At 42.3% G+C, this 25,328-nt stretch overlaps 1 protein-coding gene across 2 annotated transcripts in view; it reads left to right on the top strand.

The window, feature by feature from the left end:
- The window catches only part of AMPH (amphiphysin), a 146,875-nt gene extending 121,721 nt beyond the window's left edge, over positions 1 to 25,154 (top strand). For both annotated transcript variants that reach the window (XM_032484251.1, XM_032484252.1), the window contains exons 15-18: positions 1,461 to 1,493; positions 4,805 to 4,861; positions 9,241 to 9,360; positions 24,897 to 25,154. In XM_032484251.1, coding sequence (XP_032340142.1) covers positions 1,461 to 1,493; positions 4,805 to 4,861; positions 9,241 to 9,360; positions 24,897 to 25,139 — 453 coding nt within the window. In that variant the 3' untranslated portion in view covers positions 25,140 to 25,154. The remainder of the gene's footprint in view (positions 1 to 1,460; positions 1,494 to 4,804; positions 4,862 to 9,240; positions 9,361 to 24,896) is intronic.
- The last annotated feature ends 174 nt before the right edge of the window (positions 25,155 to 25,328 follow it).

The raw sequence follows: 25,328 nt of genomic DNA, 5'->3' as shown, positions 1-25,328 counted from the left end.
GGGGGTGACCAGGATGAAAATCAGGCTGTTGTTTTATCAGTAAAGCATGAAGCGACAGCTCAGACTAGGACAAATCTTAGCTGTGCTCTGGGAACTAATGCAAACAGAAGAGATTGGTGTTTGTGTCAGGCTGGAGATCCGTTCATAGAGGGAGCTGAAAATACAATGACTGGGAACTGTAGCCACACCATTAACTTGCCAAGAATTGCAAAAACGGACTCTTGGGGGACAGATCCAGGTCAAATCTGGCAGCCAAGCTTGGATTCAGGAGCAACTAATATAGATACATTGGAATGCTCTGGTATACCAGATAGCCAAGCAAGTGGATTTGCCAGTTGCCTTGATTCTATTAACCACTGGCCTATCAGGGATACGAGAGGCTTAGATAATTGCTGGGAACATTTGGATACATTTGGGAGCAAGAAAGGGATGGAGGTGGACTTACTAGGGGATGTAGGTGGGGAACAAGCCACTGCTAGCTGCTGGGAACAAAACCAAGAGATAATTAGACCTTTGGTTCTGGGAGCCTCCCAGAATGCTAGCATCGAGTGTCCCCAAGACAGTGACACCAACAACTCAGATTTGTCTGAAGATGAAATTGCTAACCAGAGATATGGATTGTTGTACCAAGAAATAGAGGCTGATAAAGAAGAGGTACTTACCCCAGTATGTAGTATAGACTAGCCAAAGACTTCTGTAGGTTCTGTTTTTCCTAGTGTTTCTCACCTACTTCATTATCCATCACTATCTTCTCTAAGGTCTGCCTCATCTCCTTGGCAGATTGTCCTGTACCTCTTGAAATCTGTGCACACCAAACACAAATAGGTTGACAAAAAAACAAAACCAAAAACAATCGAAAAGATAAAACAATGACAACAACACAAAGAGCAGAATGACTGTGTTGGGAACTAATAAGAAGCTATTTTACCATCCCATTTACTGAGCTTTTTTCTTTCTACTTTCGTTTTTACTGTTCGAACACTGAAATATATATAGACCAGACTAATTTACTGTTCCTAGAGTGGTTCCACCACCAATAAAAACACATGAAATGCTTTTACACAGGCCCGCTGAAACTGTGAAATCTCATAATAGTTGTTCATTGAAATGATGTATTAGAGAAATCCTGGAAATGCTTCTAGAGTCTATCGATGGCTTAAAAAGAGCTATTTAACCCCTCACGGCTCTTCTCTGAAATCATCTTCTCATTATTGAGAAAGTGGGCTTTGGTTAGCACTGAGCCCCGTACCAGTAATGACTGTAAAAATAATCTTTCTTTTCTTGTCAGCCTATTTGAAATAAAACATTTCCATTTCCTAAGCACCTTCATGCGCAGCAACCTTTTGTATAATTTTTAAATTCGTGGTGGTCTTTATTTTCCACCTTCTCTTAGAGATATTTACTGACCCTACAAAAGTAATGAAAAAATTAACATTACTTTGATTTCCATTTCTGTTTAGGCTTCTGGTGGTTCATTTAATGGATTTGCCCAGGTAAGAAATCGATTTGCTGGCAAAATCCATCTGTTGAGAAGGATGCAAAGTTTTAAAGTGTGGACCTCTAAGTCACTGGAAAGCATCGTGTTTGAGCATGTCGACACAAAGCTTGACCCCACTTCTGGTGACTTCAGTAATGGAAACAGTAGTAGCAGCAACGTTGCAGGGCTGTTGTGAAGGTTAAACGAGACATGAATGCAGAGCACTTATCCTGGCAGCCTAGCTCATACTAAGCGCTCCATAACTATAGTTAGCTGTTGCTAATATTATTAGATAGTCCATGGAATTCTGTTGAAGGAATTAGGAAGTAGAAGTTGTCCTTATCTGAGGGATCTATTAGACTCAGCTGTCGGAAAAGAGGAGGTAAGATTGTTTTGAACTAATGAGATGGGTCTTTACAAAATATAAGAGATTTTTAGGTGCTTCCTTCTAAAGAGTCACACAGGAGCCGTACTACACAGAACCTTACGTCTTCGGTGGTTCTTCAGGAAGGAGCTGTCGGGAGATCAGAAACCACTGGTTGCCTCAAGCCAGTAAGACAGTATTTTCTTGGGAGTCTGTGGAAGAGGAGCCACCAATGGACTGTCGCAGTCCCATATATATCCCAACAGATGGACAGTTGTAACCCAAGCAAAAGGCAGGCCCCATGGCTGTCAAGTTCACGGCATAAGTTCTGAACACCTCTTCAAGGGAGACTTCAAATATACGCGTGTCTGTGATGAATGCTTTGTTTCGGAATATCAGACACGAACAATTTTGAATTTTAACATTGAGAATTTTTCCATTTAAAAGTTTGATTACTTTCCCCCATGTTACCTATAAAAAGATAAAACCCACTCATACACCCACACCCAAGTACAGTGACACACAAAAATGCAGAGAGACGATAATGTGTCTCTCCCATCTGCACAGGACGCCTTCAAAAGATAAGGTCCTAAGAATTGTTATTCATTTCTCATTTTTTATGACTTATTTTTATCAGTTATAAAGGCATGTAATTTAAAGAGTAACACAATTTTATAAGAGTTTTTTAACTTGAAAACTTAACCCACCCTCCTCCATTTCTCATTTCTTGGAGAAAAAGACTTTCACTCCTTGTAGCAGATTCTCTGGTTTCACCGCCATGAGCGTGCGTGACTTCTTGATTTCTAGAGCGTTAGCTGTTGACTCCTCTGTCTGGGAGGTGGGGCTTACAGCACTGTCAACCTCCTACCATTCACATCTCTCCCCGGCTTCCTGTCCTTCCGCTGTGCAGCTTCATCCCAGCCACCCGGCCAATCGGTGGTAGTGTTATCCTGATGCTATAAATGTGATTAGTGCTCACGTCACAAAGCTTGCATTTCCTTTTCTGCCAATTTTCTGTTTTCCTTTGAGGCAATAACTGTAGGGCCTTGTTTGTGAGCTTCTGAGTTCATTTGCTTTGTTTTCTAGGGACCTCCTACGAATTCAACCCCAAACTCAGTAGTTACAAAAATCACCTCCTGTTTTGTTTAAAACATGAGTCTGTAAGTTTCGTCCTCCTGAAGAACTTGCCTGTCAGTCCTGGACTGCTCCCGTCTGACCTGGGGACGCTGTGGCTGTGACTTGCTGCCACGGCTGTCATCGCAGGGTCTCCCATCACATCTGCCGCGGGGACTGCCCTGACTTCTCTTGTCTGTCCCTCCTCTCTTTTCGGGACACAGATCTTCCTCATCTGTGGTTAAACCCCTCATTTGGGTACAGAGCATCCCCTTCTAGGTTTCCTGAGGAAAATGTGCACAAGAAACACGTACTTGGGACCTTCTCCATTTGAAAATATCTTTATTCCCACGTATATAATGGACTGTTGGTTTGGATATTATATTGCACGTTGTAAACCATTTTCCTTTAGAATTTTGAAACCATTGCTCTGCCTCAATTCTACCTCCTGGTGTTGCCACTGGGAAACTGTCATTTTGATTCTTGATATTTTGTAAGAACCACCTCCTGCACCCCAGCCCTTTCTCTGCCCTATTTTATGCCCTTCCCACCTTCTTTTTCTCTTTCTATCCGAAAGTTTGTGCCATCTTCCTTATACCGTAGTGTCTCTGAAGTTTGACAGTGATGTCCTATGGTCTGGGTCTTTTTCATATATTACACTAGGCCCTTTTAATCTAAAGATTACGTCTTCCAGTTTGGGGGATCTTTTTTTCACTGATGATTTCTTTTCTTTTGTTTTCTCACTCTGTGACACTTCTTTTTCGTATGTTGGCTTCTTAAGCTAGTCTTCCACTTGACTTTTTTTCCCCCACTTTTTCCTTTTCTCTTTCTCTGCTTTCCAACTCTTCTAACAGATTTTTCACTTCTATATATATATTTTTAATTTCCAAGGGCTCTTTTTGTTTATTGAATATTTGTTTTTTAATAGTGTCCTCTTATGAATACAGCATCTTCATTGTATCTCCAAGGGCGTTAATAATAATCATTTTTGAAGGTTTTTACCCCCTGCAAAGTCTTCATTTCTTCCACTTTTTAAAAACTATTTCATTTCTCCCTTTAATATTTGAGATTTTTCTTAAGTGCCTGGTGATCTTGGCTGTCTATTCGTATTTAGGACTAGGACACCAAAAAGCTGAGAGACTTGTAAAAGTAGGTAGAGTTCATTGACTCGGTATTGCTATAGGATTTTCTGGCTCATCTTTCTGTTGGTGACGTCTTGATGTTAAATTCTCTAGGGGCTGTTTTTTTCTCTCTGTGAACTGGTCAGATTACACAGGAAAGGCTCTTCTGGTCTCCTGTCTGGAGTTTATGAGCCTGGCTCCCAGCATGATGAGAGATGGATTTTCCTAGAGATCACTGTTCCCTTAGATTTCCTCCAGCTTGATTTTTTTAGGATTCATATCCTGAATGAATATATTGTTCACAGCTTTTAAATTACAGGTTCCTGACTTACTCATAGAGGCGATAGCAGTATGATTAAGGTTTCAACATTTAAAACGTTTCAATTTGTAGCTTAGACCCACCAACTTCTAACTCAGTGTTCATGCCCAGAAGGGAAGCTGAGGACCAAAGATGCCTCTGAAAATTCGGCCCTTTATTTCATGTCGCTCATGGGATCATCGAATTCTGCCAGCTCAGATTTATATCTAGAATAACTACCGTCAAAAATTAGCTTTGCATTTTTTTGCTTTTCTGATTAAAAATAAAAAGAGACAAAAAAACACTTTATAATGTATTCATTGACACAATTGGTGGGAGCTAATTTAACTGATATCTTTGTTGCTGCTTTTCTGGCAAAGTAACTGAAACCCTAAAAATTTTTAATTGTGTGCTTTATCCCCAACTTTCAGCCCCAGGACACTTCATTATTCACAATACAGACAGACCAGAGTATGATCTGTGACTTGGTAAGTCAATTTGGTTTGTATCTTGGGGACGTTGTTAGTTGGCTGAATGTTCCGAGGTTGATCGTTGTGGGTTATCCAGAGCTTGAATATCCAGAGTGTGGTTTCCGTAGCCCCCCTCTTTTCTAGAATGTAGGAAGCAAAGCTTCTGAAAGAGCTCACCGTGACTTTGAATGGGGTTGCTTCTATTTTATAAAGGCACCGTGATCCCAGAAAAAATAAAAGTTTCCTAATTACGGGCTTCCATGGGACACAGTATATCCATCAAGGGCATGACTATAACTTAGGCTACAGGATTGGAAATGAAATTACCTCAAGAATTCATTTTTCAGAACAGATCCTTGCTTTTCCTTGAACCTGAAGCTACCTCGTGTCTCATCTCCTCCCTCTATTTTGCGAGTGGTAGTGGCGCACAGCAGAGATGCAGTTTCTACTCTGCTGACAAGTGAGATGAGAGAAAAGCTTAGCTGGGGAACGAGTAGGAAGCAGAAAGCTTACTCTCGGTGTTAGAGGAGATTCTTACGTTTATCGTGGGAAACGTTTTTGGCACCAGCTCACTAGCAAAGTTGGATGGAGAGACCCTGAGGGATGTCATCACTGTGAGCGTTGTCAGTGACACACTGCAGAGGATTCAGGCTCTCTGAGGATTAGTTCATGAGGGTTATTTGTAGCTTCCTGGTTTCCCCTGGGAATGGTATAGGATTGTCCCAGCTCCTGGCTTGCACTTTGGAAACTTAGAATTGGGTTCAAGCAGAACGGATTTTTCTTTTTAGATGATTTTACTTCTCAGTAAGGAATTCTGCTCTGGAAAGGTTAATTTGTCTTTAAGATTAATTTGATATTTTTCAAAAGAAAGTGTTTCTCTAACACCTTGTCCATAGATTGCTGTACTTTTGTCTTTTGGGGTAACCAGGTGAAAGGCAGGGTCTGTGAGGACTGCAAATAAAGATTTACATGTTTAAAATTCCGATTATGCTGGTGTTAGTGTTGGAGCCAGAGGGACTTCTGTTTCACGTTCGTTGGTGGTTTTCAGCCTGGGTGATGGAGTAAGGGTTATACTGATGCTGGAGGATGAGATTTTTAATTATCGGCTGTGAATGGGTTAAGAAAGAAGGAGACATACTGATATAAAAAGAAAGGCAATGGGTCAGAATTCACACCTGGTGGGGGTGGGTGTAGCTCAGTGGTAGAGCACGTGTTTAACACGCACAGGGTCCGGGGTTCAATCCCTGGTCTCTCCGTTAAAAAAAATTCGCACCTATTACTGTTGCAAACATCCTGGCATAGAATTCAGTGGGTTTTAATTTCTCTGAGCATCTCCCTACCCCCGCAGCTGGTCCTAGGGGCTTCTATTGCCTGCTCTTCCCTTCTCTTTCTGTACGTTCTCTGAAGCCGACTTCTTCACTTTCTTTCCACTGGGGAACTTAGCTTTGTCACGCCCAGCACTGCAGATGCTGCTAGTTTCAGCTCTGCCCCGTGAGGAGCTAGAAGATCATAGTGAACCTACGTCTCCCGCTGAGTTGTGATTATGTGACATTTTCCCAGGGGTGGGACCATTCCCCAGCATTGGTTCGTTGACTGGTTTGAGCAACATGGAGGCTGCACCTCTCCCCAGTCTGCACCTTATGACCTCACAGGACATCCCTTGGGTACAAGTTTAAACCCTCTTGAATTGGCAGACCTTGCTCTGGGCTCAGGATTGCCTCCATGGCCTTTGAAATTCTCACCAAATTAGCTTCCCCAGGTTTGGAGAAGCAGGGCAGTAAAGCAGTCACCATGTTGGAATGAGACTGGACTCTTAACCGCACTCTCCCAGCCCATCTCCTTTTCCTCTGCTTTGACCTACCTTCCCGCTTATCACAGAGGATGCTGGAAAATGTGCACCAAAGCTACGTTACTCCTTTTATCCTAAAACAAGAATTCCATTTCTAAATCTCAGAATTAAACCGTTGTGGCTTCCTGCTACCACTGATATATATATAATATACCTCTCCTCTGAATGCACAACGGTCACTCCTCCAGCACACAGTAGGAGATCGTTGCCAGGGCTCCCAGGTGGGGACGGCATGATATCAACCCATTTGCAGTGTCTGCACCGGAGGCTTCTGGTAGAAAAGAAAGTGATCGAAGCAGGGCACAGGGCTACTTTAAGATCATTCCAGGAGATGTTGTTTGCATTTTTCCTCTGTTGTTCTTTCTAACTTGACAAAGTATTTACAATTTTACATCATCTTAGAAGGACTAGAAAGGTGACTTCTATTTCCAAATTTGAGAGGCTGATTTTATGTACAGTCATGCATTCAGTGGGTCCTGTTTGACCCCCTGGAAATTCAAGCGTTAAACTGCAATGTTATATTGTAATATTCGGTTTGATGTTATAGCAGAGAGGAGAGTGTTGTGCTTTACGGGACATAATGAATCTCTCCTCCTCTTCGTACTTTGTTTTCATTGAGTTATTGTCTGGCTTCAGCAACCAAGGCAGTTGGACTCATTTATGAAATCACCCTACTTATTCTTGGCATATATATAAAACTTCAAAATTTCTTCAGACTTCCAAGAAACCCAGACTCTGATGCAAATATTCTTTTCATTTTAAGTTACCTTTGTGTTTGTTTTTTTCTTAATGTACAAAGTTAGATTTATTGGATTCCTGTCTTGAAAATTCCCTGGGCTCCTCATTCTCCACTGCAGACTCAGCTCACGGGGGGCCCAGCCATCTGCTCGTGGGTGTCTTGGTCTTCTCAAATTACCCTTCCTGTCCTTGCTGTGTAGGTCATTTGACACCATCCTTTCATAGCAAATCACCTTGACTTCCGAAATGGTAAGATCACACCCTGAGAGCTGACAGTATCTCTTCGCTGCTATGAAAACTCGTTCCATTATGAAGATAATTCCTTTTGAACAATACAAGTGAAACCATTTCCCATAAAGAACTCCTGAGAGTCTATTAGAGTGAATTTTATCTCGTTCTTTCTTAAAAATCATGTCAGATCACCCTTTAAAGGTTACAAAAACCCGTAAGAATATCAAATCTCTGTACACTTATCTCCCCAAGTGTTCTTTCATATTATTATGCCTTTTGAAGAAAAGAGTGGCATGCTCCTGGCATGTGTCACAATGGAGGATTTGGTGGGAGGGCCCAAGGCAAATATTTTGTGTATTTTTCCATCAAAAGGCTATTCATTATCTATTTTTTATAGTCACAGCATAACTTCTCCATCACTTCCCTGTGGGACTTAGCACATGCATCAAGTTCAGTGGAACTCAAGGTGGCTTTTGATTGCTTATGGCGAAAGTTCCTAATTTCTCCAAAGTATTTAAATACTTTGATGGAAAAGGATCTTAACGTGCCCTCCAATGGCCATTCATTTTGTGAAATAGTCATGCTAAATAAATATGTAACATTAACCTAAGTCGAAAGAGAGGTAACAGTTTCGGTAGTAGCCATGGTAACAGGCATCAGCTGTGGTAATTTTAATAGCCTCTTGTTATTTATTACTGCTCACTTTAAAACTGGAAAAAGTCTGGAGCTAAGAGATTCCAGAGGCTTGGTTCAGCATATCATTGGAATCAGGAGGGTGTCTGTGCACAGAGGTCGCAGTGGGAGGAAAAGATCTCCGTCTTGTCCGCGCACGTTGAAGAGTCTGATTGGTACCACAGAGAATCCTGCCATGTGTTTCCTTAATTAGTTTATTATATGAAAAAAACCGCTGGCCAAGGATTTTATCGGAGGGAGAAGTGGAATAAGGGACTGAACAGGAAGGCACCAGGCAGCCAAGTGTCTGAGGTTGTGGTGGCTCCTTGCCACGTAGCTGGGTCTGCTCCTCCCGGCTGGGGCCGGGGCACAGTGGCTTCATAGTGACCACGCAGGAGAATGCATTTTGATCTGAATATTGGGATGACCCCTCAAGTTTTTGGTTGCGATGCATATCAACGGAGGTTGGTGGAGGGGCGGGTCCCAGAACTGTGTTCCCTGGGGACTCTTCCTTACTCCCTGCAACTTCCAAAGGTGGGATCTTCTAAGCTCTCCTCTCTCTGCTCAGTAGCAGAAAATACTGTTTTAAGATCTCTTATAGACATCATAAGGAGATGCTGAAATGTTGAAAGTAAGTAAAATAAATAGCCAAAATGGTACGTCTTTGTCCAACTTCAAGGGAAATAACAGTGCTTGATGGTGGTAACACGAAGCTTAGTCAGAGTTTATTCCTAGACTTTTCAGTTCTAATAAAGCCCGTGATGCCAAGTGTGGGCTTTTTTCCAGCACAGATTTAATGAAGCGAATTGCTTGTATGTTGACGAAGAAAATCTTGCTTGTCCAGCATTCTGTAATCTATTCACATGCTGAATCTTTTTCCTCTAACCCTCGAATCAAACCATCGAAGGCTGAATCTGAACAGGCTCCGCCCACCGAGCCGAGAGTCGAGGAGCCGCCTGCGCCCCCTGCTGCCGGGCCGGACCTCGGACTGGACACGCGGGCTGAGGAGCCAGTGGAGGCGGCAGTGGTGAGTGCCACCTCCCTCCCACCCTCCACCTGCCTCCCCTGCCACAGCCCTGCTCACCTCCAGATCCCCTGTCTCCCTCCTCATTCATGCTTCACTTGGGCGAGATCACCTCCATGTCTGTCATGGCTCCCCCAGGTTCAAATGACCATTACTCCTTTGACAGTGACAGTTCATTCTCTTACTTTTTTAAAAAAGGAAGCTATTCAGAGACCTGATCTGATGCTGTCGTGTAGCCACAGGCTTGGTTCTCAAAAAGGAAAAAAGGGTGCCTTGATTTTTCCTGGTACTCTCCTGTGCATGGTAGACAGGTTGTAAGAACTCGCAAATGACCGGACTTGTTAATGCTGTAGTCCACCTGTGATGGCTGGAGGTGGGCCTTCAACGAGGGACCAACCTGTGGGTGATAAACAGAAGGATAACAACTTTGTTGGCTGAGTCTAAATGCTGATTTCTTACCATAGGAATTTTGTAGGTTGGTTAAGGCCCAATGAGGGATTGAAATCCCACATGAAAAATCTATGAATCTATAAGGATTCCTATGCGTACAACCATTTGCTCAAAATCAAGTCTGGTGCTGGCTCTTATAATGAGAGGGACTCCAAAGATGTATTTTATGCAAGGATGGGCACCCATTTGTCTACCTGGAAACCTGCCCTTACCTTGCCCCACATAGCCATGTCTCACACCACATTCAAACTGGGATGGGCTCTATATGCACCACATTGAACTGGCTAGCGTAACACTCATGAAAGTGTGGAATGATACCAGGAAAATTTAATCCGAAATACCCATGGAGAGTGAAAACTAGTTTACTTATGAAATGAGGTTAAAATGTCTCCCAAGAATTTCAATCAGGGTACCACTTCCTACAGCCTTCGTAGAATCTGTACCAAGAGGAAAATCAATCTCTCTATTCCCCAAAATAACATCGCCTAGATTAGGTAACTAGAAAAATGAAAGTTTTATTTCTTGCTGTTGATGCCCTAGGTTATTTTGCTGGGAAAAGGGAAGGTCATCTGTCAAATCTATCATTTATTAATAGAGTAGAGAAAATAAGTAATAGGGCAAGACAGTGATGCAAAATACAAATTAAGAGTAACTCAAGAAAACGGTCATATTTGCCATGTAAAGATACAGATTGGGACCAAGTCCTGTAAGGAAAACAAGAAATGTGTTCCTCCTAGGAGCATTGCCTGCACAGAATTTAGGCTGGGGAGTGCTGAGGCTCTGTGCTGCAGTGTCCAGAATTTTTCTTCCTAACCCTCATTCCTAGATTCCCAGGGATCTCAGTAACGCCATGCAGATGGACCATTTTCTTTTGGCATCAGATTGTGATCTGTCCACCAAACTTAGCTTTAAGATGGCTTAAAAAACAAAGGAAGGGAAAGATCCAATTGAACTTTTGACTACTCTTATAATTAAGCAGAGAACTGATTTTTAAAAGAATATGGACGATGCCAGAGGGTTAGAAAGGTATTGATTAGGTTCAGATATTGATTTAGAAATTGCTTCAATTCTGCAAAGTTCTCACTGAATTCCTATTTTTAATAGCAGCACAAACTCCATCTTTACCAGTGCTTTTAAACTGCACTGATTCATTGCCCCAGACTATTCAGTGGAAGGCTTACTGTCGGAATGCCCGTGGGTTTGAGCAAGGACGTTTGGAGGTTGTGCCGTAGGTTAAAGATGTGAAATAGACAAGCTAACGTGTTAAAGGCTCCGATGTTAACCCTCCATCTCCCATCTTAGGGCCATACCCACATTCCTCTCACACCCATCTCCACTTTAACACACTTAGATAGGTAGGCTTTTGTTTTTTCAAAATCTAAGTCCATCGGTCTTCCAATGAACAATCTTAGTAGCTACTAGTTATCAAGTCCCAACTATGTCGTACCTACTACATCCGTAATGATTTATACTCTTTTTAATCAAAGGTGATGTTAAGAATATTTAACAAACTGCATGGTACAAGCACCAGCCACCACTAATGCCAGCTTCCCTAATGTTGAGGAAGGAGCTATTTGGAAGAATTCTTCATTCTGAAAATACTTATCTCCTAAAGCTTGTTAGTGAAGTTTAGAGAGTAGAAAATTTAGAAGTGAAATGTGAGGTGATTTGGAGAGTCTTACGAAGGATGCAGGCATCTGCGGAGCTGCAGAGGTGATGTATGAACAGCAGGTGCGGAGCTCACCATGTGCGTCACCCTCTCTGAAAAGAAAAAGTTTGAGCAGCTCATTACTCCATCCTCCAATGGACTGAAAATAACAGTAAGGGAGGGCAGCTTGCAGCAGTTCGGTTTGCCTGATGCTCATCAAAAGTGGCTACTTTCATGTGTTTTAGAATCAACACACTTGGATGAAGTCAGTTCTTCCCCCTGGTCTCTCTTCCACTTAAGAAAATAACATCATATAAAATGTATTTTTGTTCTCTAACCTAGGTTTCTAGCCTCTTTCGTCTGGTCATGGTTAAGATAAAATATTAGGGTTAGTTTTTTCTATAGAAAGGTCTTTTCTCTTGCAAGATGGGTGATATTTAGTTGTAAAGATTGAAAAACCCACACTGTGTCCCGGGCATTAATTAACAGGCTGGCTGTGGTTGCCATCAGTCAGGATGGGGCTGACGCGACCTTTTGAGGTCATCATTTTCGCTATCGAAATGTCACCACATGGTTATTATTTCCCGTCTTGACAGAGTGCATTTCATATGAGGTGAAATTGATGGTTGTTTTGCTAAAAAAAAAAGAAAAAAAGAAAAAGAAAAGAGTCAAATGTAATTTCAAAAACCGGAAATTTAAGCAGCAGCGCACAAAGAAACCTGGGGCTTTCAAGAAAAGTTTAATTATTACATTTTTGTTCGTTGTTTTATTCCTCATATAGTTAATACTGTCTTTAGCTTTGCCCTGCAGCACCACATTTGTGCTAGTCTATCTGCAGGAAGCATTTTAAAAGCAGACACTCGCTACTTCTCCAGATGTTTCCATGTTATATAAATAATGAAAATTTTCTTTAGGAAAAACAAATCAATATTTGTTTAGATACGTATCAGAGAATTAGGTTAAAAACGCAGATAAAGATGATTTTTACCTCCATTTACTTCATTTTCTTGCAGAGATCCCCTTTGAGCTTTTCTCTAGATTTCTGTCAGCTCCAGTATTTTACTCAAATGATGTGCAGTGGACCAATGCCTTTTTCCTGCTATAAGTTTTAAAGAAGCAATGCAGTGTAATTAAATTTAAGGTTAACATTGTTTCCCAAAGATATAAATGGGGAAAAGATCGAGGTGGATATTCTTAGAATTTTAAGAATAATTTTAGAATCCAGAAAGGGTGAAATGCTGACCCATTGTCTTGGGGATGACTTTTGGTTTTGCTGTGTTTCGTTTTTCAAACATTTCCACAAACTTAAGTTGACTCATCAAGACCAGTTTAAACCAACAAATATATACAAATAAACATACAGGCTGCAGTCTGTGGACCTCATCTTGCCAGGAAGGGGTATTTGTCTCTGTGTGAGTAGAATGCACGTGCTAGACTCCCACCTGCATTCAGCTTATGGTACGTGTGCATCCTCTGCAGGCGTCAGGCTGTGGTCTGGATGTGGGGGATACGGTGGTGCAGGGAGTGGGCCTGGCTCCCGCCATCTTGGTTCACACAGGCTGGAGCCGGAGGAGGCAGACAGGACACAGCGGTCGGGCATCCTTCTGGGACGGGCATGTGCGTGGGAAACAGCACTGAGGTCACGTGAAGCGTGAACACGAGAGCTCGGGCTTCACTGTGCCTCTAGATGTGAGCTCCGCAAAGTCAGAGGAAGATGCTGAAGACCAGAGGAGGCTGGGGGTGGCTGATTTCTTGTCTGCCCTTCATTATCATAGAAGGAGATCCAAACGCAAAGTGCTCACTCTGAAGCATGCCTTAAATCATATATATATGTATGGGTGTGTGTGTGTGCGTGTGTGTGTGCGTGCACACTTTGGAGATGGATGTACATTTTTGCCTTTCTCAGAAGAAAAAAAAAAGATCACAGGAATGGTTATTTTCTCTGAGTTTGACTGCATCCCTATTAGCAGCTAATTACATTCTCAATGCCCCTCAGGCCATGACAAATAGCTGTTTCTTTTGTGCCCCGTGGCACCCAGCACAGGACTGGCTGTCTAATGTACGCCCAGGAAATTATGAGTCATTGATTTGTAGATGGATTGACACTATAATCTGCAAGTCCTGAAAGAAACCACAGCCAAATCCATTAAAAGACAAATGTTTAGACGGTCATCTTCTTTCTCTCTGCTTCCATTCAGATAATTCAATTTTTATATTTGGGGAAAGGAAGCTGCCTGTTGTGATCGGCAGCAGCGCCGGCTGTCTCATTATGCTGCGTAGTAGGCTCTGCGCCAGCGAATCCCCAGCCGCCCCAAATACCAAATGGGGTTAGTGATGATAACCTTCAAAGTTTCCTCCGAGGGCTTGGAATTGTCTGGCCCATAGAGGTTCCTCAGTCAATGATTGTTGCATGACATCATTATTGTCATCTCTGTGAAAAGTGGTTTCCCCCAAGACGAGCAGAAGTGGGTGAAAGCTCTACTTGGAAAGGAGAAGGCCACAGATGTGGAGGATGCCAGCCCCTCTTTTCATCCTGCCGTGTGTCAGAAGTTTTAAGGGACTCCATCTCGTTTGGGTTCCCATCAACACAAGTTTTCTCTTGGTTCCTAAAGAATCTGCCTCCCATCAAAGTTCTTTGCCCTTTGTAAGAAGACTTCCTTTCTTCTCGGGACCTTTGTATTGAAATTTTCCAACCTTCACTGCCAGGAAGATGTGGGCACTCAGAGGCGTGCAGCCTCCTTCAGGGGCTGGTAGAGGAGCGAAAGGGCAGGTGAACAACACAAATACATAACAAAGTTGACCCAAGTGGCCCGCTGACATCTTCCTTTCTCTCTACCATTGCCCCAAGTCACAGGGAAGAGATGAAGTTGGTTGGGGGTCAAATGCAGGTCACAAGATGGTGGGCAACTCCGCGCACACCCCTCACGTCTCGCAGAGCCGGTTGACATGGGTTTGTCAGTTTCCTTCTCTGGAAGGTGGGGCCGTTGTCATTCCGAGAGGTAGCAGACCTTAAGTATTCATCAGCTGCTAAGCGGCCGACATGAGCCATCTTGCCTGCTTTCTGGGGTCTCAGATTCCAAAGCCCCTCCTTGAACAGACCCATGGGAGGATGGTGTAATGTGATTATTTGTTCAGAGTGTGATGACGATAGGTGAACGTGAGCATCAGATTTCAGATTGTTCTTCATGACCCAGGAGCCACACGGAGAGGACAGATGCCTAGTGATTTTCCGCGTGTTACTTTTGGCATAGACATCTTTTTTAATCGAGATGCAATTCACTTAACTTAAAATTAATCGATTTAAAGTGAAAAATTCAGTGGCTTTAGGACATTCCTAATGTTCTACAGCCACTGTCTCTGTTTGGTTCCAAAACATTTTTCATCACCCCAAGGTAGAGCCTGGTACCCTTCGCCCCCACCCCAGCCCTCTGCTTTCTGTCTCCATGGATTTATCTACTCTGGATATCCATAGAAATCGAATCACACAATATGTGGCCTTTGGGGTCTAGCTTGGTGTATACGTTTGAGCCTATACTAAATTTAGTGCTTTAACTTGCTGTTTTTAACATGGTTTTGGTTGTAATTAATTTCAGGATAAAATCTGCTTTATTCTCTCTTCTTAGTGTGTACAGGGCTCAATTCATAAGCCCACACTGATACCACTCCTGGCCCAACCGAGTAAGACCAGACTCATCAAATGCTAAAGAGACAGCTCCACTTCGACAATAATGCCCCCCCGAACCCCCCCCCCCCAGCATCAACCCCAGTCCTACCCCATAAGTCGGAATTCAGACCTGGCAGAGGCTTAGAGATGTGTTTAGCGGCTCAGCCCTCCCTGAGGTCCGTTTGGTCCCTGGGTAACAGGGAAGCAGGCATCCAGGCCAGCGTGTGTTGCAGGCTCTGCACCTGCTCGTGCCGTTTCTTGTTCTGTCCATCCTCCCAACGCCTCCAGGGTAGAAGGCCCTTCATGTGGACCTCTCCTCCTTGGTGGACATGAGCTGGAATCGCAAGTGTGATCAGGAAAAAGTGCTCGACTTGAGATCAGAGATCCCTTCCTTTTCTCTGGCAAATATTGTTCCAATATTGAGTCTCAAGCAACCCAAACGCTGCCTTTGAGAATTACTGAGTGTGGCCTGTAGTGAAAAGCAATGTTACTGATGAAAACACCAATAGAAATAAGGTAGAGTCAACAGGGCCGCTCTCTAACAACAGACATTACTGAGCGCTGATGTCTGACGTGCTTTCTCTCTCAGCAGTCCTGAGAAAAAGGCGCCATTCAGGTATCATCGCCCCATTTTGCAGATTAAGGAAACTGAGACACAGAGAGTTTAACCAAGATCACAAACCCAGAAGGTGATGACGTGTCAAAATGAAACAGAAATACTTGTGTAGCCCCAGCCTTGAGCTTCTCAGAGGCAACATGGGTCCTAATCCTCCACTTTGACTGCAAAGCAAGGATCTAACATGTATTAGAAAGATCCCTGAATCTTTGTCTGTGAGTCTGTTCAAATGATCTATTTCTTCTTGATTCAGTTTTGGTGGGCCGTCTGTTTCTAGAAACATGTCCATTTCTTCTAGGTTGTCCAGTTTGTTGGCATATAGTTGTTCACAGTATTCTCTCTCTCTTTTTTTCTTTTTTTGTATTTCTGCGGTGTTGGTTGTAATGTCTCCTCTTTCATTTCTTATTTTATTTGGGTCCTTTCTCTGTTCTTCTTGGTGAGCTTAGCCAGGGGTTTGTCGATTTTGTTTACTCTTTCAAGAAACCAGCTCTTGGTTTTATTGATTTTTTCCTAGTGCTTTTTAAACATAAATACATAAACAAATAAATAAAAGGCATTGTGGGGGAGGGTGTAGCTCAGTGGTAAAGTGCCTGCTTAGCATGCACAAGGTCCTGGGTTCAATCCCCAGGACCTCCATTAAAATAATAATAATAAAACAAATAAACTTAATTACCTCCCCCACAAAAAGAAAAATCAAATATAAAAGGTGTTGGAAGCTAAAAAGAAAAGAAATCTCCTGAATCAAGAGTCTGGAGAATTGGCTCGGTGGCTAACCAGTGAGGTGGTCTTGGGGAAATCATTTTACCCTTCTCTGCCAATTTTCTCATTTCTCCTTTAAGAGGATTGTGCTTGATAAACAATATGTTCGCTTCCTGGTCCCCAAATTCTGCAGCTTACTGCATCAGACAGTTAAGGATTCCCAAGACCCTTGGGTGATGAGAACACCCTTTATTCAAGTCTTCTCTCCCAGCTTCTATTTGCCAGGGCAAGTGGGGTGACAGATCATCCTGGAGGAGGTTTTGCTTACCAACGCCAGGGACGAGTCAAAGCTGTAAAAAGGTTGGCAGTTGGGTCTTCCAAGTGTGACTGTCAGCTGCCTCCCCTTCCTCAAGACTCAGGCCCCCTGACTGCCGTCTGGCTGCGTCCGGCTGCGTCCCAGGCTGCCCAGGGAGGTCAGTGTGGTTGTCGGCAGGCTCTGGCTTGGGAGTTTGGCAAGTAGAGCGTGCTGAGATTTAGGTGATCTGCTGATCGCCGTCTTTTGGTCTAGTCTCTGGATGTGTCTGGCAGCCCCGCCTCTGCCTTCTGCCAGCCCCAGCCCAGCCTCCTCACAAGAAGGCAGTTTGAGCAGTGGCAGCAAATGCTCAAAGATACCATAGCTAGGCCGGGTGAAATGGTTACTGTGCAGTAAAGGCATTTTCCTTAAACAACCTCTTTAACGAGCTATTTGCAGCCCTCGTTGGGGCTGTCTTTTGTGGCTACTTTGGAAACTAACACTTACCTTGGAAATTCCCATCGCCGAGAGGGTGTGATGCACGCTATGTGCCTTTGCTTCTAAACATAAATCCACTTTTCCTATCCATGTCTCCCATACAGTGCTTTGCAAATAAACCTCTAATTAAAAGTTTAATGTTTTAATAAGTATCCTTGTTAGACATTCTGCCATGACCTTAAAGGCCAAATTAACCAAAAATTTATTAACTTTGGCATTTCAAGCAGGAGAGCTTAATATTTCAAGAAAGTATGGAGCTAATTCCAGGAGACGTTGCCATGGCAACGTTGCTGCCGGCCGCTGAGATGGGCTGGGACCAGGCTGCTAAAGGCTTGTGATGGGACTGTTGGCAGTCCTGGGAGAGCAGATTGAAAAATGATGATGGAGATGAAGGTCAGGGGGAGAAAACCTACTAAATCTCTGTATTAGAAAGGAAACACGTAGAGTATCAAATAAAGTTTGTAATACCAGGTGCCACCTTTGAAGGGAGCTCCATCCGAGGTCCGGAGTTCCCCGGGAGAGCTCATCCCTATGGTCATGCTGAAGTGAAGCTTTGACCTGCAGTGTTTAAAGTGTAGTTTCTGTGAAAAGGAGTGCCAGCCATCAGCCTGTGTCTCGGTACAGGAATCTTCTCTTTGGGGTCATAATGACCCCAGCTGCCTCTCAGGCTTTTCTTTAAACTGGATCCCAAAGAAAATGCTGTATTTCCATATAAATGCTGGGATCTTTAGACAGGTTAGGAACTCAATTTGGCTGTGGAGCCGGGATACCCACTGTGGTATTAGCCTCCCTCTGTTATTTCCCAGAGGGGTCCAGGGGTCACTCCAGCCCCCATGCTTGTCAGTGGGAGAGTCAGAACTAAACCTCGGGGCTCCAGCTCTGTCTCCATCATGTTTCCCCACCTGTGAAATGAGAACAGTGAGTTAGGTGAGCCCTCTGGTCCCTCCTGCTTTGGAATCATATTGGTCTCGAACGTAGCCAGGACTGTCCAGGTGCTCAGGTTCTAGGTTCTCAGTTGTAGCTCTGCAGTGCCCTGGACAAAACCAGGAGAGGGGTTGACCTTTTCCACTTTCCCATTCTGTACAGATCTTCCTAAACCGTGGAATCTGCAGGACTGTTGGCAAAAACAACGTGGAGAAATTCTTTCCAACCAGCCTCTTCTTGATAGCTTTCTATCATATCATTTGTATCAAACAAGAGAGATCTTAGGACATGGTTGCTTGGGTGCCCAGGTAGATCATGTCTACGAATACAAATGTATATTTGACTTATAATCTATGAGTCTCATCTTAAAGGTAGCATTCCAGGAGCATAAGTGAATGCATTGGCTGTAAGAACACACTCTCATTTTGGGGCAGTGGGGTTGTCAGTAGGGCACAGCAGGTCCGTGGAGGTGCCAGGTCTCAGGACCACTGTGGAACTCTGATTTTCAAGGTGTGTTGTCTTCTTCGATGCTGCGTGGTATGAAAAAAAAAAAAAGAAAAACCCACAGAATTTAGAGTCAGACAGACTGTTCCAACCCTGGTTTACTGACTACTGAGTCACATCAACTCCAAGTATGGGTTGACTTGTGTAGAAAGTGGGAATTTGATAAGGTTGTTGGGTGAATAAAATTCAATAAATGTAAAACATTTACAGTGCCCGGAAAATTGTAGAGTCACAGTGAATGAAAGTTTCCCCCCAGGCTACAGAAGGTGCATTTATTGAAACTGTCAAGCAGAAGCCTGTCTATGGTTTAGAATGATTCCTCTCCATGTTTGGGCAAATTGGGAAGCCTGGAATTCAGTGATCGTTCAGCCAGGCACCTCTGCCAACAGCAAGTGTCATGAAGATGGCTCCTCTCTGACACTAGTGTAAAATGCCCTATAACCAGATTTTTAAAAATACATATTTCTTACATTCTTATCATTCGTGTCATTTACCCCAGGAATATATTAATGAAAATGAAATGCATCCCATGAGCATGTAACTGATGATAATAAGAGAAAACTGAAAACAGTAAAAAAAAAAATCACAAAAATTGACCAGATTCAGTATTACCAGTGTATTTTTTTTTAACTTTAATGCTCTTTGCGCCTAAAGAGACAAAGGAGGTCCAAGTTGGATAGAACTCTATTCTAGAAGTCTTAGCCAAGCCCAGGAGAATTTTTCCACAAACCAAGACATGAACAAGTCCTTAAAGCATAGTAACTGAGCCTGGCCTAGAAAAGTATGTGAGTTTCATCCATCCCGCCCCAGAGAAAAGGCGACTGCCCCCCACGAGCGTGGGAGCATCCTTCTGAAGCATCCAGGTCGTCTGGGACCTGCTGCTGCTCTGACAGCAGTCCAGCCTTTGATGCATACATTCCAAGGGGATTCAAGACAGGTGGCTGTGAAATGCTCACAGCGTGAGGCAGAGTCCAGGAAGCAGTGCTTCCCTTACCACGCATGTGGATTCCCAGGACTTTGTTAAGATGCAGATTCCGATTCAGTGGGTTTGGGGTGGGGCCTGAGATTCTGCATTTCTAACCAACTCCCAGGTGATGCCTCTGCTACTAGCTGGGACCAAGGGGGAGATCATAGGAATCCCAGTTAAGTGCAAGTGTGTGAGGGGCATAGAAAAATGATGTGGGAGGAGGGACTTTAAAGTGTTACCATTGGTCATGAAATTATAGGTACTTCGAGTTCTTTTTTTTTAACGAATCAACAGAATGCAGTAATTCAATCATAAAGGACAGTCAAATGTGCTTACACATATTCAAGAAGTCAGTCATCTAAGTTATAGATAATAAGTTGTGTCCTTGTTTTAAGATTCCACATATGAGTGATATCATGTGGTATTTTTCTTTCTCTTTCTGGCTTACTTCACTTTGAATGACAACCTCCAGGTCTATCCATATTCCTACAAATGGCATTATTTCATTTTTTTTCATGGCTGAGCAGTATTCCATTGTATATATATACCACATCTTCTTTATCCAGTCATCTGTTGATGGACATTTGGGTTGTTCCCATGTCTTCGCTATTGTAAATAGTGCTGCTATGAACACTAGGGTGCATGTGTCTTTTGGAATTATATTTTTCTCCGGGTATATGCATATACCTGGAGATTTCTTCTTTAGGCCTCCACATTTTTCAGATTTTCCCTAATGACCATTATTTCATAAAAATACTAAATTTTTAAAAAAGGAAACTACATCGTATTAATACACAGAAAAAAGCTAGAAACCAACTAGTGTTCAATTATAGAACTGTTAAATAAATTGTTAAATAGAAAAAAACAATAAAGTATTATACACCTAGTCGTATAATTTTTCCCAGAAACACACAGATCTGTGTTGTAAACTAAACAGGCAGATAAAGCCTCTGTGTGCATGGAAAATGAATAAAAATAAATAAATCGAAGTGGTACTATAAATTATCTACTTTATTATTTTGAAACCCACTGTGTCCATTATCTTTTAATCAGAAAAATACCTATTTTCAGTTAGCCTACCCTACAGGTGTATGGAATTTCACTCTGTGGCATCTCTTCAGTTGTCCTCATCCAGTCCAATCACACAGTTGGCAAGCTGCTTTTCTGGCTTTGTTCAGAGCTAATATGACCAATACTACAGTAAACAAGTCGAGGACAGGGAGAACTCTCTTTAGACTCTTTGCAATAGATGTTTTTCACTGTAAATCCATTTGGCCAACAGATATTACAGTTTGGGCAGAAGATGAGATACTGGTGTTTCTCTGAAAATTTGGAGCGGAGAGCAAAATTGAATAACATTGACCATCAAAGACTTGAGATACTTTCAGTAGTTTCAGTCTTCTGGTCTCCCTGGATAACAATGGACTATCCAAACGCTGTCATTAATCATTGTGATTTTTTTTCCTAGCAGTTATAACATCTATAGTAGCAAGCAGAATCTAGAAAAGACTAAATTTAGAGCCTAAATCTTCATTAGTTAACAAATTGGAATGCATAAAAATAATCATATAGAAGAGAGAACCCTATCACTGAAAACCTTTTCAATCTGTCCTTGATTTCTCTAGAGCTAACACCTAATCTGAGCAAACAGATTCCTGTTTTCCACTGTATTTTTATGTTGTTCAAGTACTGCAGGCAGTAAATATGCATTGGAAATATTTAGGTAAGGGCAGAAAATGTGGGACAGATTCCAGACAAAAAGGGGGAATTGGGACACCCTTGACTTTCAGAGCAATGCCAGACGAAGGCAGAAAGACGTGAGGGAATACAGGTAGTGGACTGTGTTTGTGCAGTGTTCTTCAGGTCTGTAAATTCAAAGTGTTCATTTCAGCTAGAGAAATAGGAATTCATTTCTAATGGACTCAGACTTCGTCTCCATTAGCATCATTAATTTCAATATTTTGGTGATTTTTATTCGCCATCATTCTTATCAACAATTTTCCGCCTGCCCCTTCCCTCTTCCTTTGTGACAGAGGTCAGGTAAATTGCTGACGTGCTGAATAAATTTGGGCTGTTATGTTCCTTCTAGGTCAGCGCAAGTCCCTGCAGACAGATGGAGCCCTTGGTCGCCACCTGCTGGTGACCGTCATCACAGCAGCCACACGGTCAGGTTGAAATCAGATACAGCCAATGATGCCTGTTTAAATTATTTAGCAACGGAAAGGTGATAACATGTATATCTTGCACTAGGAAAATCTGATACAGCCAAATTGGCAGATATACAGAGCGCTCTAGATAAATCAGGGACTCATTATTAACATTCTATTTGTTAAAGTGAGTTAAAAATTTACTTTTGGCAACACCATCAATACTTCACAGAAATATATTCACTTCAGGAGACATAACAATTCAGTTGAGAGTAAAAATCCAATTACTAATAATATGTACTTGGAACATGTGTGTAAGTAAGGTTTTATATATAATCACTTGGGTGAGTAGCTGGTCAAATAACATAATGGCTGCCTTTCTATCTGTAACAGTAAGTGTGTGTGTATTTGTGTGTGTGTGTGTATTGGCATCCACTGCTCTGCTGGCCGGTAGTGTCTGTATGATATACAGCCCATCTGGTTTGAAGCTATTAAAACCAGGAGGATGTGCACTCCATAGGTGTGATTTTTCAGACAGATGGAAAGCGTGCATAACTTAGAATTGTGACAACACAACTTGCTTTCTACATCTGGGCTCATAAATTTATTGCATGCACATTGTCTTCATGTATAGTTCCTGCTGTGGAAGAAACTTTGCTAGGTCCTCAGGACCCTTGAGAGAGCTTGCTGACGTCTCCAACAGTAAAGCTAAGGACAATGGTTCATCACTCCTCTTGGAATTAAGATGCCCTCCTAATTTATGTTCTGAGTCGTACTCTCTTAACCATGACAACAGTAACATACATACAAAGACCAGTGTTTATGTAAAGCAAGAGATGCAGTTCCCTTAAATATTTAAATTCATTTTTTTATTATGGAAATTCTCAGCCATTTAAATATAAATCCCCACCTATGTGTTACCCCACTTCAATAATTATCAACGTTTTATAATTCACCTTAAATAAGTCCATTACAATTCATATGAAAGGATTCTTTTTCTGAACTCATGTACTTTAATGACAGAGTAGAGAAAAAAAAGGCATAAATGCCGGGTCATGGCTAGTGGCTGTATTTTGGATCCTTGCACACTGTGTGGAGGGCCAAATCCTCATAATTCTCCTAAGAGAGGGAAGATTCCCCTAAGAGAATTCTTAGGAATCCTTAGGAACCTCCTCTAAGAGATCCTGCTGAGAGGGAAGTAGATTTCTAAAAGTGTGAGTAATACTTGCCCGTATAACAAATAGTATAGCTAGTAGCGTTATTTTTCACTTTTAAAGTAAAATGTTGCAGAAAAAGCGTATTCTTCAACAGGTGATGTATATAAGCAAAAATAAATTTGAGTCAGAAGAAAGTTTTTATTTTTAAGTGCCCTGCTGTGACCGCAGGCTCATAATCTCCATCTCCCTTGTCCGAGGCCCGCTTGGCAGACACCCTCCATCATCGTTTTCTGGGTTTGGCAGTTAATATCTGTAACATCAGAGCTTTCCTAACTTAATAGGACAAACTGGGTTGCATTTATTCAGTGAGGGAAAGGAATGACTAATGCTAATCACATCAGAAAGCAAGATGAGTTTTTGAAATATATGTCCTGGGCGTATTATGTAAGATTGATCTAAAATTCTCCTTCTTTTTCCGTCTTTCTGATTTGATCCTCTCGGTTCAGGTCTGCCGATGATAGAGTCCTGTTACAGACCTGGACTCCATAACCAATCTGCTCAAAACTGAAACTTCTGGTTGCACTGTATTTTCTTATTGCATGTTTTAAATGCTACTGAATGCTTTTATTTTGACTTCTTTCCAACCTTCAAAACACAATTCTCATTGTTTCTATTTTGCTTTTTCCACTAAAGGATCCAAAATCTGATTTGATTTGTTATTATAATGCATATTTGATGACAAAAATGATTTTTCCTTCATTCTCAAGAGGTCTCATTGAGAAACTTGCTAATTTTTTTTTCATGAATGTGATTTAGCTTCTGGGACCTTCCCCAAGAAGATTTTAACATACATACTGAAATGCAGTCTTCCTAAGTTCTGACTTCGTGTGATGAGGATGCTTGTAAGTGGCCTTCTTCCATGACCCAGGTAGAATGGGGCCCAGGCTCCTCCCATTTTGTGACTCAGATGTCCTCTCTGGCCTTGCTGTCATCTGCTTTCAAACAACAAAGATAGAAAGAGCTTGTGGAGGGGACCACCCACCTTAAAAGCCATGGCTCAGGAGTGGTGTATGTCATGTCCATCCATTTGCTACCCCCAACTGCAAAGATAGCTGTTGGGGGCTCAGGAGAAAGAGACGTCAGAGTTTTGATGATCAAATGGCAGACTCTGCTGTACCCACGTCCTGGGCTTCAGTACATGACAAATAAAGCCTCGAGAAACTCTAATTCAAAAAGATACATGCACCCCAATGTTCATAGCAGTACTATTTACAATAGCCAAGACATGGAAACAGCCTAAATGTCCATCAACAAATGACTGGATAAAGCAGTTGTATACATATATACACAATGGTATGTATGTATATATAGATCTATAGATATAGATACACACACACACACAATGGAATACTACTCAGCCATAAAAAAGAATGAAATCTTCATTTGCAGCAACATGGATGGGCCTGGAGATGATCATACTAAGTGAAGTAAGTCAGACAGAGAAAGATAAATATCACATGATATCACTTATCCGTGGAATCTAAAAAAGTGACACAAGTGAACTTGTTTACAAAACAGAAACAGACTCACAGACATAGAAAACAAATGGTTACCAAAGGGGAAAGGGAGCAGAGGGATAAGTTAGGAGTTGGGATTAGCAAATACAAACTATTATATATAAAGAGACAAACAAGAAAGACCTACTGTTGTAGCACAGGGAGCTATATTCAACAGCTTGTAATAACCTATAATGAAAAAGAACATATATATGTGTGTGTGTATATGTATGACTGAATCACTATGCTATATATCAGAAATTAACACAACATTGTAAATGGACTTCAATTAAAAAAAAAGAAAGCCACAAAATCTGATGTGCCTCAGCAGAGCGGAGAGACATGAAAAGGCTGAGTCTGACTCTTACTGAGGCCCATGGAGAGACAGACACGGCCTATTTGGTTTCTGGGTTGCAGATCGCACCTGGAGCGGATGCGGATGTGACTGTGGGCACCCTGGTGCCAGCAGGTGAGGGGGCCCCAGTGGAGGCAGCAGAGATGGAGAAGGCGGCTCTTTGCACTGGAGAAGAAGCAAGTTTAGAGGAAGCCAAGGTGGATACCGAAGCCACAGAGGCGGTAGACAGAGACAGATCTCCACCAGAAGAAGCAGAAGTGGCAGTGCTTCAGGTACGTGTCCTCGTGAAACGGATTCGGTTCTAGGGAGGTGGCACCCCTTGGAATGTTCTGATCGCTTAACGGTGATGACTCTTTTGGGTGTGGAATAGTGGATGGTTTGTGGCCATTCTGTGGCACCCCACTCTACCGAAAAGAAACACTCGATTCTCAGAAAGAGTGGGCATTCTCTCCACATTCTCTCCATTCATGTGGTACCTCCACTCTGTCCATATC

Source organism: Camelus ferus, chromosome 7, assembly GCF_009834535.1.
Source record: "Camelus ferus isolate YT-003-E chromosome 7, BCGSAC_Cfer_1.0, whole genome shotgun sequence".
NCBI lineage: Eukaryota > Metazoa > Chordata > Mammalia > Artiodactyla > Camelidae > Camelus > Camelus ferus.
This window is presented reverse-complemented; position numbering and strand designations above follow the sequence as displayed.